Source organism: Mustela erminea, chromosome 10 (genome assembly GCF_009829155.1).
Source record: "Mustela erminea isolate mMusErm1 chromosome 10, mMusErm1.Pri, whole genome shotgun sequence".
Lineage (NCBI taxonomy): Eukaryota > Metazoa > Chordata > Mammalia > Carnivora > Mustelidae > Mustela > Mustela erminea.
Genome location: NC_045623.1, coordinates 31,059,092 through 31,075,832, shown reverse-complemented (window position 1 = coordinate 31,075,832; position 16,741 = coordinate 31,059,092). Strand labels below are relative to the sequence as shown.

At 41.2% G+C, this 16,741-nt stretch overlaps 1 protein-coding gene, 1 long non-coding RNA gene and 1 other non-coding gene across 3 annotated transcripts in view; 2 read left to right on the top strand and 1 right to left on the bottom strand.

The window, feature by feature from the left end:
- DIPK1A (divergent protein kinase domain 1A) overlaps positions 1–3,364 on the bottom strand; it is a 124,940-nt gene extending 121,576 nt beyond the window's left edge. Inside the window, exon 1 of the mRNA XM_032360688.1 lies at positions 3,026–3,364. Within this exon, the coding sequence (XP_032216579.1) occupies positions 3,026–3,079 (54 nt within the window). The 5' untranslated portion in view covers positions 3,080–3,364. The remainder of the gene's footprint in view (positions 1–3,025) is intronic.
- LOC116600600 lies at positions 2,805–6,559 on the top strand. Its single transcript, XR_004289726.1, has 3 exons — positions 2,805–2,907; positions 5,191–5,360; positions 6,346–6,559. It is a non-coding gene; the product is annotated as an uncharacterized LOC116600600 (long non-coding RNA).
- A 5,404-nt stretch (positions 6,560–11,963) lies between these two features.
- Positions 11,964–12,029, top strand: LOC116568380. The gene has a single exon (XR_004276588.1). It is a non-coding gene; the product is annotated as a small nucleolar RNA SNORD58 (small nucleolar RNA).
- The last annotated feature ends 4,712 nt before the right edge of the window (positions 12,030–16,741 follow it).

Here is a 16,741-nt window from a genome sequence, read left to right as displayed (position 1 = left end):
CTTTTCTGCCTTATGTATGCATAAAAATTTCTATAGTAAAAGGTTTTAAAAGAGCAAGAGACTGTTCTCTTACTCACAGGTAGTCTTTTGCTTCTTCTCTTTTCCTTCATTGCACCTACTGTTGTCATTATACATTTTTGAGATTATTTAACGTTTGCCTTGTGCTCGCTTCGGCAGCACATATATTTAACGTTTGCCTCTAACTAGACTTTAAGCTCCATGAGGATCATAAAGATGTTTGCTTAGCTGTACTCGAATTGCTATGACCTCACAATGTTTCTGGCATGTGACAGGCCTCCAACAAATATTAAGTCAATGATTTAGTCAATATGATAAGTCATTGTGAAACTGGGTCAATATCAATAAATGCTCAATAAATACTGGGGCGCCTGGGTGGCTCAGTGGGTTAAAGCCTCTGCTTTCAGCTCAGGTCATGATCCCAGGGTCCTGGGATCAAGCCCCACATTGGGCTCTCTGCTCAGCAGGGAGCCTGCTTCCTCCTCTCTCTCTTTGCCTACTTGTGATCTCTGTCTGTCAAATAAATAAATAAAATGTTTTAAAAATAAATAAATAAAATGGAGGGGAAAGCCAGAAACCTTTGGATGAAGGAATTCAACATATTTACTTATATGTACTTACCATTTAAATTCACATGCTTTTCTATTTGAAGTTAGTAAAAATGTCACAAAAACAGATTTAACTTCATCTAGCTTGGCTTCACTACGCTCATGTGATATACTCAGTTAATAACTATAATCTCCATTTTATGATATGGAAAATATGGAACTAAAAAGTTAGGAAACTTTTTCAAGGTCATGATAAAACAGAAGCACAAATGAACAAAGATCAGCTCTGTTCTTAGGCCTCATGCTGTTTCTAAAAGAACACAATTTTAGTCTCAGGAAAAATAAAACAATAAAAGAGGAAAGGGAGTACTGTATATATTAATTCAATCTTCAGTGGCTAAGAAACTTGAGCAGCTGTATGATAATCTCAGTTGGAAATGTTTTGACTTTGCCCAAAACAATTTCAAGGTTGAAGTGCCTAGTAGTAGAGAAATTGTAAAACCAGAAGATGAGGCATTTAGAAAACAGGGAACACAAAAAGGTGACACTTAAGTAATTTTTTTTAAACTGGTTAAGTCGAAATAGTATAATGAGGGACAACAAGAAATTCATAAAGGGAATAAATACTAATACCAAGACATTAAGACACCAGTTCCCAAGTTTCAGGTTTATTTATCTCAAATATAATACTAGAATTAATATTATTTAATCATTATTTTATATAGAGGTAGCCTACTAAAATATCACTGTGCTCCTAAATCCTTTTGAAATGGTTAAAATCCAAGTTTACCTTAATTTAGTAATAGATAATGATGTGCACATTCAGAAAGGCAGAACTGCCAAAGGTTTGTGATTAATGGAAATATAACTGTTTGTAAAACTAATCTTAATTCAGCCAATCTGAAAGCTCTTGAGTTACGGTGCCAAAACACGTCACAGCCACATTTATGGAGAACATTTTGAGGCAAACTAATCAAATTCTAAAATAAAGTCTGCCGCAGAATCAAAAAAAAAAAAATATATATATATACACACACACACACACACACACACCCCTAGTTTTAGCAAAAAAAAAATAAATAAATAAATTAAATATCCCAATAAACTTATTTTGGGGAGAGAGTCTGGTAAGACTTTTTTTGTTGTTGTTTGTTCCCATAGAGGGTTACAAAGAGGTATCTGGCCTGGGCTAAATTCTACACTGCGTTACTCTACTGTACTCAAGCGTAATTACTACTGTTGGAGCTGCTACAAGCTGCTACTCAGGGCATTCGTTCAGCTTTACTCCTGTAGTCTCTATATCATAGGTTGTCAAATCATGCTTCCAATTTGCAGTACATCATTCACTGAGGGTAACGATTTACATATGCAATTTCCAAACAAGAATGAAAGATTTACTTGCCCCTTGATGGCTTCTCCTCAACTTTTAAAATAATTTATAAAAGCGCCAACTGAGCATGACTTCCCATCCCCAAATCATCTATCAATACCTTAAGCTTTTTAATGTAAGCGGTAAAAGAAGTACTGTCCTCTGAAGGCAGACAACACTGCCGACCCACGCGAGACACTGATTTGTAGTTGTTTTTCCACTGGGGTGATGGATTTGCGCTCAGCTACTCACGGTGCCTACTAGGTCCCCCTGGTGACCAACAGTACGTGAAGGCAGTAGTAGGGTTCGAAGACATAGACTGGCAGCCGCACAGAGCGTGGAACGGGAAATCATGAAAGATTAACACGCGAACAGTACACATGACATGACTGAGAATTACGTTTGCATTTCTGGGGTATTTGAGATCGGCACTGTCCCCTTTCCTTCTGGAAAGCAAACACCCATTCGCCTCTTTCGGGCTTCCGAGTCCTACCTCCTGTTTAAATCACGAGTGCGATGGAAAGATCGAACCGAGGGGCTCAGCACTAGGCACGTCGCTTCTCGGGGATCTGGGGAAACCCTGATGTGACAAATTGCCATAATTTTCTAAAATATGGTGGAATGACACACCACCTCTCCTACCACCGACCGAAGACACAGAGTCGTGAAAAGCCGACCTGCGGGGCCCACGGGGGAGGGGGAAGAGCAGGAGAGCTCCAGACCAGGGAGCAGCCGGCGCACGTCCCGAACCCAAGCTGCCGAGCCTCAACTACTAGGGGCGTAGGGTCGCACCCGGGTCACGTCTCGGGGCTCTCGGGATACTAGGGGCGCCAGCGCGAGCCCGGGCGGGGAGACCCGGGCCCCGGAGCCGAGCGGCCAGAGCGCGAGAGGCGCCCGGGCAGCCATGGGGGGCGCGGGCAGCGCCGCCGTAGGGTCTGCGGCTCCCGGCGGCCGGGGAGGGCGCGCCGCCAGGTACCGGACAGCAGGGGGCAGCGGGTTTCGGGCGGGCGCCGATCTAGGGAGGGAGGAAGAAGGCAGGCGAGTCCCGCACCGCGGGGGAGGGCGCCCAGCGGGCTCGCCGCCGGCCTACCTGGAGGTAATAGGGTTTCCTTAGCCAGGCCCCCGGACAGAGACTCCTCGCCATGGTAATCACACATCGCCCCGCCGCGCCGCAGTCAGAGGCGGACCCGAGCACTGGCGACCCGGCTCCCCGCCTTCCCCCTCCTCCCCGCCCCCAGCCCGCCCGGGCCCGCCCACTCCTCCGCCCCCGCCGCAGCGAGCGCTGCGCTCCCCCCCGGCCCCGCTGCGGTGGCGGCGGCCGGCTGCCCGAGGCTCGGCCTCCCGCTCTGCTCGCCCGGCCGCCGCGGCTATCAGAGCCGCGGCTGCCGACTCCGCCATAAAGGGGAGTCGCGCCTTGCCTCGGCCGACACAAATCCAACTGCGCCTCGCGCTTAAAGGGGAGGCGTGCGGAGGAGGCTGAGGGCGTCGCGGAAGGCCGGGTGTCGCACGCTCCACGCGGGGAGGGGCGGGTCGAGCTGGGTGTGTGCTGCGCGGGCTGGAGCGCCGACCCTTCGGACCTCGAGGACCCAGCTCTTGGCTCCCGGCTCCCAGCGCTGCATGCGCCGCGCGTCCCGCCAACGCCGCTACCCTTCCAGTTCCGACTGATGTTCCCTTTGGACCGTGCTCCATCAGTCGGGACGTGTCTGGGCGGGCTGCACGGAAATTTAATGGAAGCTTGGGGTTCCTAGCGTGGAGACGGGCTCGTTCTCCCTCGCGCGCGGCGGCGGCTGCGGCCTGGGCGGGGGGCGTCTGCCGCAGCCCGAAAGGCCTTCGCGCGCTGCCCCTGAGGACTAGGACTCAGCGCTTGTGGCGGAGCGAACGCGGACAGGGCTCCTCTCCGCTGAACTGAGAGTGTCCCCCAAAGCCATTTCGCTTCTTAATGGCCTTGAACTTTTTTTTTTATAATGTACTTTTTTAAAAATTCAGAATTTAAGTTTGTATTGTTTCCAAACATCAGAGTTTTCCTGGCCCCACCCAGAAGCCCTGACATTTAAAAAAACAAACAAACAAAAAGTACTGAATTAAATGTATCCCTGAAGATAGGAGACCTGGGACGTGGCATAGTTACTCAGGGAAGGCTACATAGCGAAGGGTGTGGTGTCTGTCTTTTGACAGTGAAGTCCAAATAAGGGAAAAAAGAGCCACCCTAGTGAGAGAACAGCTATTGATCCGAGAGACTCGTAATGAAGGAAGACGCGTTTTTGCTTTTTTTTTTTTTTTTCCACCCCGCATACCACCTTTCATGTGATGCCAGCACAGTTTTTTAGGTAGCCAGTTAGAACTCTTCCTGGCCTGTTGCTCTGAACTGTTTTCTCCAGAAGCAAACCTTTACTCAGTCGCTGTGGTTTTTAACTAAACCTCGCAATGGTGCTTTGCATTTCTTGGGGTGGAAAAAGCAAAAAGAAAAAAATAAACTTCTCACCTGCCCCTCCCCCAACCCACATACAGGCACAGATTTTAAACCGGGCCGTTTGTGATTGCTTGCAGATAAATCCATTTTTCACTGATTTTCAGTTTGAATTAAGAGAACAGTAATTTCTTGAGTTAGCTGAGAATGGCTGCTACCTGTTTCATTCATTCATTCATTAATCCAGTAAATACTAATCGAGCACCGGGACATTGTTCTAATTGATTGGGTTATAAATCTGAACAAAACAGTAATGTCAATCCTTGTGAATATTACATTTTCGGAGTGGGAGCAACAGGCAATAAGTAATGAATACAACAAATGAAATAAAATAGGGTAATAAAGCTGATAAGGGATATAAAAAAAAGGAAACAAATCAGTGGAGATGAGGTGAACCACAGGTAGTGTAGGTTTGAAGAGAAAGATCAGAGGTTCAATTTGGACATGTGGCATTTGAGACCTATTAGAAATCCAAGTGAAGGGCACCTGGGTGGCTCAGTTGGTCAAAAACTGCCTTTGGCTCAGGTTATGATCCTGAAACCCCAGGACGGAGTCCTGTATTGGGCTTCCCGCTCACTGGGGAGTCTCCTTCTTCCTCTGACCCTCCCCCATCTTCTGCTCTCTCTGTCTCTCTCATTCTCTCTCAAATAAATAAATAAAATCTTTAAAAAAAAATAAATCCAGGTGAAGGTCTTGAGTAGGTAGTTGTATTTTTGAGTCTGGGGTTAAAGACAGTGGCTCAAGCTAGTGATATTTGAGAGATACTAACATTTAGATGATATTTACAGCCATGAGACTGGACAAGATCCCCAAAGGAGTGAATGCAAATAGGAGAGAACCAAGAATGAAGCTAGCAAAGGAGACTGAGAAGGAACAGCCAGTGAAGGAGGAAAACCAAAAGAGAAGTGCCTGGAAGCAGAGTGAAGATAGTGTATCAAGGAGGAGCGAATGCTTATATGTGAGTAAGGACTGAGAACTAACTTTTGGATTTAATACCATGGGGGCCATTGGTGACACTTCAGTGGATCAGTGGGAGAAAATTTGATCCATGTGAGTTTAAGAAAAAATGGGAGGAAGGAATAGGATGTCTAATATAATTCTTTTGAGAAGTTCTTTACAAAGGGGAGCCGAAAAATAAGCAGTAACTTGTGGTAGAAGTGGAGTCAACAGCAGACTGACAAATTGGGAGAAATATTTGCTCTTGATGAGAATGATCTGGAAAAGATCTGGAAGATGAAAAATTAATGCAGGATCAAGAAGAGAGAATTGCTGGGGCAGTGTCTTTGGGAAAGAGTTTGGAATCAAGCACACAGGTGGAAGGATCTTCTGTAGACAGGAGCACAGGCTCTTCTATGGGTACAGGGAAGCAGATGGATGGGGGGGGTGGGAATCTGGAAATTCTCTTCTGATCATTTCAGTTTTCTCAGAGACAGAGGAAGTAAGGTCACCAATAGAGAGGTCCAGAAGAGTAACAGAGCCCTGAAGAAAGAAGAGGTGTGAAGTAGTTATCTAGGAGAATGGGAAGATGAATGGACTAGGGAAAAATCATATGCTTACCAAGTGCCATAAAGGGCCCACTTGAGTTCATGGTCATGAATTAAAGTGAGATAAGTTAGTGCGATTGTGCCTTTTTTCATCCAGTAATAATTGGCTACCAGACACGGGCTCAGAACAGGTTTCGAATTCTTTTAAATCAGGTTTTACCAAGGGAAGAAGAGCAAGGAAGTTGAAAATGTAAGTAAGGGAGGGATTATGATTCTCCATGGAGTTTAGGATGAGGGAAGAATGAATATGAAGAGAATAAGGACAGAGAAGAAGTTGTAGAATCAATGCATTGCAAGTTTTTGAGGGACTGTAGGAGTCAGAGAATAAAAGGGAATGAGCTGAAAAAGATAGATGTATAATAAAGAGTCTGACTCCATTTTTTAAATATTCACTGATAGCTTTCAAGCCCCACCTCTCCTCTTCTCTGTAAGTATCCCACATCCAGGAAAACTGATAAGATGACTCCTTTGGTGCTGGTGGAAAGTATAAACCAAGCAAGACCCAGCCTACTTGAGGGAACTTTCACCCTGGTCCTACTCCCATAAAACCCTAAGCAGTCTCCTTTCCTTATTCCTTTATACCATATTTGTACCAGGTTAGGAGCCTACCCTGTTCTCCACAGAAACCTTTTTATAAGTAATAAAAATTTTTTTAAGATTTAATTTTAAGTAATCTCTATACCCAACATAGGGCCGAAGCTCACAATCCTGAAACCAAGAGCTATGCACTCCACTGACTGAGCCATCCAGGCCCAGTACAACTTTCCATACTCTCTTGGTATGTGTGTGACATCATCAGTCTCAACATCCAAACCACATTTGAGGTAGAGAAATACATCCTACTTTTGCAGAGTGAATACAGCAATATAATAATTAAAGTGGGATACATGAAAGCAAGATTACAGAGAAGTGATGAAGTCTAGAGTAGAATGCAACAATGGTAGCAAGTGCCTAAGGAATACAGTGTCTTTGGAAGAGAGTCAAGGAGAGAGTAAGGATTATCTATGTATATATTGAAAACAAGACTTAGAATTAGGAAAGGTGCTAGAGAGGATGCAAGCAGCCAAAAGATGAAGTCCTTGAAAAATAAGGCAGAGTGGTACATGAGTGAGTAGGTGACTACCACAATGAGTAAGGTGATGACATCAGAGGGCATGAGTTAAAAAACAGCAAAACAAATACTGGGCAAAGGGAGAAATTAGAAAGGGGAGAGGAAGAACAGCCTGAAAGAAGCAATGAACAGCAAGGAGGATTTCTATCCCACCTCCACGTCCAGTAGTATGAGGTCTCTGGAAAGCCTGCAGGGACAATTCCATCTGCAGGGGGTGAGCCAGGCTTGCTTTAGAGCAATGTGAAGGAAATACTCAGAGTAAAGATTGAGAATACAGAGAATTTTGCTGGTGATGAACCATGAATTCCAGAGGACACAATGAAATAATCTCAGAAATTGGGGAGCGGTCAGAAAAGGATTCAAAATAGGTGACGTGAGGAGCCTTGAGGTGGGCCAGTAGGTAGAAGATAAAGGATGACCTGGAAGTCTGGAATTTTTCCTGGTAAGGGATATAACAAAGAGGAATAACAAGGACAAAAGTTCAACCAAATGAGAAGAAATGCTTACTCAGCTCTTATTTGGAATCAACAAAGCTTAAATGTAATTAGTATTTTCTTATTGGAAGGGGAAAATTAGTTTAGATAATTTTCATTTCAAACTTGGATTGTCTTTTTTGTCATCACATGTTCTAGAAGCCTGTGAGGGAAACGTGGGGCCAGGGCAGTCTCCCAGGGTCCACAACAGGAGCTTCACTATAGGTGGGTTTGATGAGTCCTCATACCACTGGACTTGTACTTTTTGTTTTTAAGAGTCTATTTATTTGACAGAGATCGCAAGTAGGCAGAGAGGCAGGCAGAGAAGGAGAGAGGAGGAAGCAGACTCCCTGCTGAGCAGAGAGGCCAATGTGGGGCTTGATCCCACGACCCTGAGATCATGACCTGAGCTGAAGGCAGAGGCTTTAACCCGTTGAGCCACTCAGGCACCCCAATGTACTTTGGTTTTAAATCCTTCTTATGTATTCCAAGATGAACCCAGGCAGGTTGGCCAATCACAAATTTGAGTAGGAAACTTTCTACCTCTTGATTTGGCCCTCCTTTGCACTCTCATTACATTAGCTCTGCAAATTCTTCATCTTGTATGCTGGTCCTGCATTACAAACACCTAAATTCACGTGCTTACCTGGCACTCATTCGTATGAAACTTAAAAGTTTTCTGTTTTCCTAAGTAAAAACTAGCTAACCCCAAACTAATCCATATGAGACCGTCCAGAGGTACTAATTTGTCATCATGTAACATAACTTTGGCCTTCCATGGACAAAGTAGCAACTCCAATAGTTCAAGTAGAAGTGACCTCTGAACAACATCGGTTTGAACTTTGCAGATCCCTTATATGCAGATTTTTACAGTACAGTATTGTAAATGCATTTTCTCTTCCTTATGATTTTCTAAATAACAGTTTCTTTTCTCTAGCTTGTTATAAGAATATAGTATATAGGGGCATCTGGGTGGCTCAGTGTTAATTGACTATTCATATAACCGATAAGGTTTTCAGTCAACAGTAGGCTATTAAGTTTTTGGAGAGTCAAAAGTTATGCACAGGGATGCCTGGGTGGCTCAGTTGGTTGGGTGGCTGCCTTCGGCTCAGGTCATGATCCCAGCGTCCTGGGATCGAGTCCCACATCGGGCTCCTTGCTCAGCAGGGAGCCTGCTTCTCCCTCTGCCTCTGCCTGCCTCTCTGTCTGCCTGTGCTCGCTCGCTCTCCCTCTCTCTCTCTCTGGCAAATAAATAAATAAAATCTTTAAAAAAAAAAAAGTTATGCACAGATTTTCAACTGTATGGTGGGGGTGTTGGCACCCCCAGCCCCCATGTAATTCAGGGATCTGTATAGGAAAATCAAGATCAGTTATCTTTGAACTTTTTTGTTTATATGCTCTCAAAAGAACTTTGAAAAATACATCTATCCCCTTCTCATTTTTATATCAGTGTCCAAAATTATTATCATAAAATAAAACAATAGTAAAGGAAGCGATTTCAATACTACATTGTAAATATTGGCATTTAAAAATAAGAATCACGTCTTAAGTATGTTAGTGGACTATAAATACCATAGCAGTTTGATATCATTTAAAGATTAAATTAAAGAATTTTTCTTTGGCTATCCTAATTGAAACATTATTCCTTTTTCTTCTTCTTTAACTTTTATAATTCCATTTCCCTTATAGAATTTTGTCCTGTTGTATATTTTTACACATTCTAATTCATTTTTCAACCTGTCATACTTCCCTACAATGAAAATAATTTGGCATGTTAATGCCATTTATGTTCATTTTAAAAATTTGAATTTTGAATATATAATACTCTCATCTGTTTCAAAAAGAAAAACTAAATAAAAAGTATAGATTGAGAAGTCGTCTTCCTACACTCATGGCTTTCTACCTTATCCCTACCCTACAGAGATAATCACTCATTAATTTTTAATGTATTCTTCCAGTGCCAGTGTTCCTTTATATAAATAAAAACAAAACTGAATATGTATTTTAAGTTGAAAATATATTTCATCTTCCCTTATCTTACATGAAAGATGGATTGCTTTATTACATTTTTAAAAACTATAGTAATGTACTTATTAGATTAATAAAAATCTAGACCAATATATTAGACCAAATATAAACCAAATATAGACCAATATAGACCAAAAATATTAGACCAATAATACCAAATCACACCCCTGACAAGAACTCTTCCTTTTCCTTTTCCCTTGAGTGTGGGGTTGGGTCACAAATTCAACTCATATTCTTCAAGGACATTTCAAAACCTACTGCGCTTTTAGTCTTTTGGATTCAATACCAATAAGAGCCAAGATTGCAAATGGTAGTCCGGGGGACCCATGTTTTGTTTGTGGTTCAACATTTACAGATAGGAACATTTTACATAAAGATGCAGATTTCTGGCTCTTGTGAAAATTGGATGATCAGCTAACTCAGCATTTCATTCACCCAACAACAATGAGTTGCTCTGAGTACAGACAAACTTTTCCAGGCCCGTGCTCTAGTTTGCCATAGTCCCCCCTCACTCCCTAATGTTTCTGCCTCAGCCCCCAGCACTTTTGTCTCTTTCCAGGCTGTTACCTATAGGCATCTGAATTTGTAACCTCTGAGTTAACCTCCTTGTGAGTGATTTGGGAAAGGAGACACAATCAGAAGTTTCTTTGAAGCTTTAAAATAGGGGGCAAGAAAGGGACTAGTGGAGAGAATAGAAGGGAGGAGATTAGGCTTTGAATTAGTGATTCAATTAAAAAAGAACCCCTGTTTGTTTGTTTTAATTTTTTATTTTTTATAAACATATATTTTTATCCCCAGGGGTACAGGTCTGTGAATCTCCAGGTTTACACACTTCACAGCACTCACCATAGCACATACCCTCCCCAATGTCCATAACCCCACCCCCCTCTCCCGACCCCCCTCCCCTCAGTTTGTTTTGTGGCATTAAGAGTCACTTAGGGTTTGTCTCCCTCCCAATCCCATCTTGTTTCATTTATTCTTCTCCTCCCCCCTTAACCCCCCATGTTGCATCTCCACTTCCTCATATCAGGGATATCATATGATAGTTGTCTTTCTCCGATTGACTTATTTTGCTAAGCATGATACGCTCTAGTTCCATCCATGTTGTCGCAAATGGCAAGATTTCATTTCTTTTGATGGCTGCATAGTATTCCATTGTGTATATATACCACATCTTCTTGATCCATTCATCTGTTGATGGACATCTAGGTTCAAAAAGAACCCCTGTTTTATGTGAAATTCCCCAGAGAACAGAATAGACAAAGTATTTATTTCACTGTTTCCTGGAGTACTAATTCAGTATCACCATCCACTAGAACGGGAAGGCAAGGTGGTGACTGAATTTACACCCCAGGAAAAACGAGGTCTGTTGTGACTTAGTCATGAGAATATAAGATTAAAATGACAGGGCATTAAAATAAAAAAAATTAATAGGAAGAAAGGAGAGAAGGAAGGATGGAAGGAAGGAAGGAGGGAAAAAAACTAAAATGAGAGATAAGGCATTCATTTATTTTCTATGAAAAGGCAAAGTGAATATTGATTTTTTAAAAATACAATAATTCTGGGGCGCTTGGGTGACTCAGTGGGTTAAGCCTCTGCCTTCAGCTCAGGTCATGATCTCAGGGTCCTGGGATCGAGTCCTGCATCGGGCTCTCTGCTCTGCAGGGAGCCTGCTTCCTCCTCTCTCTCTGCCTGCCTCTCTGATCTCTCTCTGTCAAATAAATAAACAAAATCCTTTAAAAATAAAGAAAGAAAGAATACAATAATTCTCTAATTGTCTGCTGATATCACCACCAAATATTATGAATCTCTTGTGTCCAAAAAATTATAAAATGATGTTAGGAGTATAGAACAAAAGAAATTTAATAGGAAGTAGAGCAGGCATTTTGTGTGTCTGGTTTCTTAATGTTTAATTTAATTTAATTTAAAGGAATGATTACAATTACAATGACAGCAAATTCTAATTCATTATTATGTCCTTAATACCTACCACAGCACCTGGCATATAGAAGGTAATCCATAAACATTTGCTGAAAGGATGAATGAATAAATGAGGCTGCCAGGAGGACAAAAAGTACAAAAACAGAATAGGTTTTAAAGATGTTTTTAACTTAAAAACATCATTCAGAATCTGAAACAGAATGATGAATGACAGTCTATATTCTATTTCTTCTTATTGGTACATTCCCTGAAGAAATATTGTGGGCTTTTTGGAATAGTTCCTTAAGAAAAGGAACAGCCTATAATAATTTGGTGCTAGGATTTGTCTGACTTGAGGCATAACACTATAATTCTGGAAATTGAAATTCCCCCAATGAAAACATGGCACCGAAAGACTTCTATTGAGAATTCATGATGACTATAGCAAGCATGTCAAAAATTATCATATAAAACTTGTCACTTGCCTGCAATGATGGCATTTTTTAGAACACCTTTGGATTAATCATGAAAACAACTGTTCTTTGAACAGCTGCTGGAAGGAAAAAAAATTGTCCCATGGAAGTTATTGAAGGGTTTATTTTGTTATTGTGCATGTGGTCTTCAGCAGGATATCAACTTGTCCTGAGACAGAATATTTTCAGCCTCTGGCTATAGTCTCAGGGTCTCCTATAAAATAAATGTCAATGTCATTATATTCAAATAGCATTCCACAATCTGGTTTCCCTATTTTGTGTATAAGGATATGCCATGCTCTCTACAGAAGGGGAAAATTGTGTAGAGACTGCAGCAAGAGGTGACCTGGTAGCACACTGCCAGAACCCTGTTTATTAAGGAGATTTGTAGTGTTGTCCTTCCTTCTGAAGACCAGCCCTAAATATTTCCCAGTTCTCTCAAGTGAGGAATAACCATCCAAATCCAGGAAACATCCAATTCTCTCAGATGACAGCAGAGATCTTAGGAGACCCAGATGTTTCCTCACTGATTACCCCCAGTAAAATCTAGTCAGAACCAACCAATTCGAAGATATAATAAAGTGTTCAGACTTCTTGGAGCATATTCCTTATCATTTTCCAAGTTGTGTGTGTGTGTGTGTGTTTTCTCATTTTTTTCAGTGTTTGTTGTTTCCATGTAGTGATTAGGAGCTATCTGAAGGAGGCAGATTCTGTTTGGTTCTGCTGCTTTCTCACTGTGTGACCTCTTTGGGCAAGTTACTTAAAATCTTGATGCCTCAATTTCATCTGTAGTAGTAGGTCAATAAACCTATGTGACAATTTAATTAGACTGTATGTTATAAAGTTCTTAACATAATAACACAAACAGACTAAGTACTACATATACACAAATGCTTAAAGTGCTGTGCTGGGAAACCATATGAAATCGCTTTTCTTTTAAATAGAAAAAACCATAATAGGAGTTTTTCACTTCAAAAGCGTAACTGGATAAATAGATACATTTATAAACTCCTGTGAAATTTGTTATTGGACAAATTCATGGAGCACCAACATCTTCAACAAATCTTCCCCAAAAGCTTTAGGTAAAAATCCATTTTTGAGTTTTAGGGGGAATGAACTTTTCCACACAAATTAATTTTCTTTTTCTTTAAGATTTATCTATTTATCTTAGTGAGGGAGGGGCAGAAGTAGAGGGAGAGGGAGAGAGAGAATATCAAACAGCCTCCCTGCTGAGTACAGAGCCTAAAGTGGGGCTTGATCCCACACCTTGATATCATGACCTGAGCTGAAATCAAAAGCTGCCCACTTAACTAACTGAGCCACCCAGGTACCCCCACAAATTAATTTTCTTAGAAAACAAAACTAGTCCCTTAGTACCAATTTGTACTAGTACCAACTCTTGTAAAAATTGTGACCATTGTTACACTAATGGAGATCTTTTTGAACTATGTCTCTGTCTTATTAAACAGATTATAATGAACACAGTTTATTGATAGACACAATTTCTTGATGCTATAGGATAATACCACGTAAAATTGCATATCTGGCATCTTGAGAGCAGGGTGGTTATGGCCCACTAATACCAGAGAAAGGAAGAGAACCAGTCTTGAGCATACCCACTGGAATAGGATTGGAACTTGGGGATACTGACATTTTAACAGGTATTCAAAATATTTCAAGGTTCATAAAAGCAGCTGTCAGTGGGCGGCCCAAGGCAGTAGTCGAACACATAGTCAAGTTGACACAGAGTCAAGTTGACATAAAATCAAATAGCTCAGAGGGAGATAGTTCTCTGGGATTCAGACCAGCAGACTAGAGGTGGTAACTGGAAGATTGTCAGGTTCTATAACCACGACCTGTGTAAAGGGCAGGACTCCAAACCTAGAGGTATAACTGTACTGGACAGGCAACTGGAAGATTAATTGTGGAATAGAGACCAAGGCAAAGTTTTAATTATAAGAGTTGGGACACATGAAGAGATCTGAAGTCTAGGATATTATCAATGTGAAAGCAATACACCTGGGTCTGGTTGACCTGGGTCATAGACTGTGGGGCTGGAATCAGTTAAAAATCTTTCTCAGGTAAGGAGAAGTTGGGTAATTTGCCCAAGGTCATGCTTGGGCACAGGATATCTGAGTCTCTACATATTTCTCTACATATTTCTGCTGCTTTGTTTGGTTCATTTTAAAATAAAACAAAAGTTATACTATACTGGAAAATATAGAAATGACTGAATTTGTTTTTATGATTCCAAGGAAAATTCCAACTATAAAATTCTAGAGTCACGTAATTAATTTATAATTTTCGATGGGACAAGAAGAATGAGTTGTCCCTTTATTTTTTTTTTAAAGATTTTATTTATTTGAGAGATAGAGAGAGCCTAAGCAGGGCGGGAGGAGTAGAGGAAGAAGCAGACTCCCCATCAAGCAGGGAGCCCCGTGTAGGACTTGATCCCAGGCAGACGCTTAACCGACTGAGCCACCCAGGTGCCCTAAAATTAAACTTTTCAAAAGGAGCCTGTATATCCCTATGAAAATAGCATAGTTCAATTAGATTTGAAATTAAATACTAGTTTCAAATTTGGCACCATAAAATACATTATTGTTAGTGTTTATGAATGATATTTACCCATTTAAAAATATCTAAATTCATATATTCAAAATTTGGTAATAAGCTAAAAACATTTAGTTCAAAGGAAAAAAATTTTCTTGATATAAAAAGAATATTATTAAGAATCAGTGATATCTCAGGGTTCTTATTTTAAATTCTTCTTAGATAATTATTATTTTATTGCCCATATTACCAACAATAAATATCTTTCTTTTGAATCCAGATCTCTTTTATGTTCCCTATCATTGCCTTCCTGAGATTCACATATAAAGGAGGCTAGTAATCCCAGTCTCCAATCCTGCATTTCCTTTTTCCAAAAGGGTATTTCCTCTTGATTGTTCCACCTAAAACTCTAAAAATGTCAGTTCTAGAATTGTGAACAATGGTGATGCTTTGCAAAAACAAGTTTTAAAAAATCAAACAGGTAAGGGAAGTTGGAGGTGGATATCTGCTAGGTGGTGGGCGATCAGGCATGGAAAAACAGAAGTCGAGAAGTACACAGAAACCAAAGGATAGAAAAATCAGTACACACGAACCAAAGACAGGCAGAATTCAGAGTGTGCCAGAAATCAGGCAAGGACACCAAATTGACCAGAAATCCCAAAAGAATGCTTTAAGAAACCAGGAATGCCAAAAAGCCAGGAAGATAGTTAGGAACTCAGTGAGCAAAAGGGTAATCAGGAGGTAAGAGCACAGTCTCTGGAAGAGGTCTGGATGACAAAGCCAACCACCTAGACAAAAGAAGTCAATAAGGAAACCTTGATTCTCCTGCCAAATGGTATCCAGCTTGGTACTATCTGGAGAAGTAGGAAAAAGGAAAAAAGTTGCTCAGGGAATATGGAATTGGGCCCACCAGAGCAGGTCCTCCTTTTTTCTTTTTGTTAAAACAAGATTTGCCTGCATGACTAGATAGCTGGCTAATTTTCTTCACTTGCGGACACTTTTATCCAAATAAGAATTCACAGCACTCTGTTGCTCTCTTCCTAGGTGATGTGGCATTCTTAATTGGTTCTCACAGGTGCTGCACTGATTCAAGTCTTGGCAAGAGATTTACAGCATCTCAGGACAAGTTGAGAACTGAAAATAGATCCTGTCCATTGACTCAGCAGGACTGTAAAGCTTGCTTCTTAATAATCCTACACCAAGTTAGAACTCGTGTCTGAGACATCCTATTCCATCCCAGTGTGGGTCTGATTTTGTTCCAAAGGTAGTTTTCTTATTAAAACAGAAGCATTCACAGCTGGTGCCATGTTATATTCTCCCTCTTTACAGAATGCTAGCCAAGTTCTACAGATAGGAAAGTCTGGTGACATTTCCCTCCTCTTTATAAAGTACAGGTCTTGCAGAACCCACTTCCTGTCAAGGCCAACTGGGGAAACAGAATCTTTTATCTTCATTGACAGAAGGGTTAATCTATTTCATTTCCTTCTTTTAAGCTAGGGAACTAGCCCCCTGTCATTTGTGGTTTCACTTCCCACAGTTTCAGTTACCCACAGTCAACCACAGTCCAGAAACAGATAATCCTTTTCTGACATAGTCTCAGAAAGTCAGCAATAGCCTAACACTACATCACAGGGCCTCTGTCATTCACCTCACTTCATCTCATCACATGGACATTCCATCATCTCACAACATCCTAAGAGGTAGGATGAGTATAGTACAATAAGATATTTTGAGAGAGACCACAAACACGTAACTTTCATTACAGCATATTGTTATAAGTGTTCTACTTTATTATTTTTGCTAATATCTTACTGTGCCTAATTTGTATATTAAACTTTCTTGTAGGTGGGTGTTATAGGAAAAACCGTAGTATATATGGGGTTTGGTACTATCCCTAGTATCCACAGGGGTCTTAGAACACATAATGTGCAGATAAGAGGCAGGGGAACTATGTTGACAGATAACTGACTTTTTGGTCATGCCTTACCACATGAGGGTTGATAGCAGAAGTTGAAGACATTTCCTCAGAAGATAAGATTTCTTTTACTTTAGGTTCATGGAATGAGAACTGGTGGATCCAATTTTTCCTTTCCCTCCTCATCGTCACTACAGGGTCTGACAGGCAACTCTGCACCACATCTAGTCTTGTTGAGGTCCGTGTGGTGAGTGATAGTTTCATGGGCTTGGATCAGACTACCTGAGTTTGAATTCCAACTCCATAATTTTCTAGCTATATG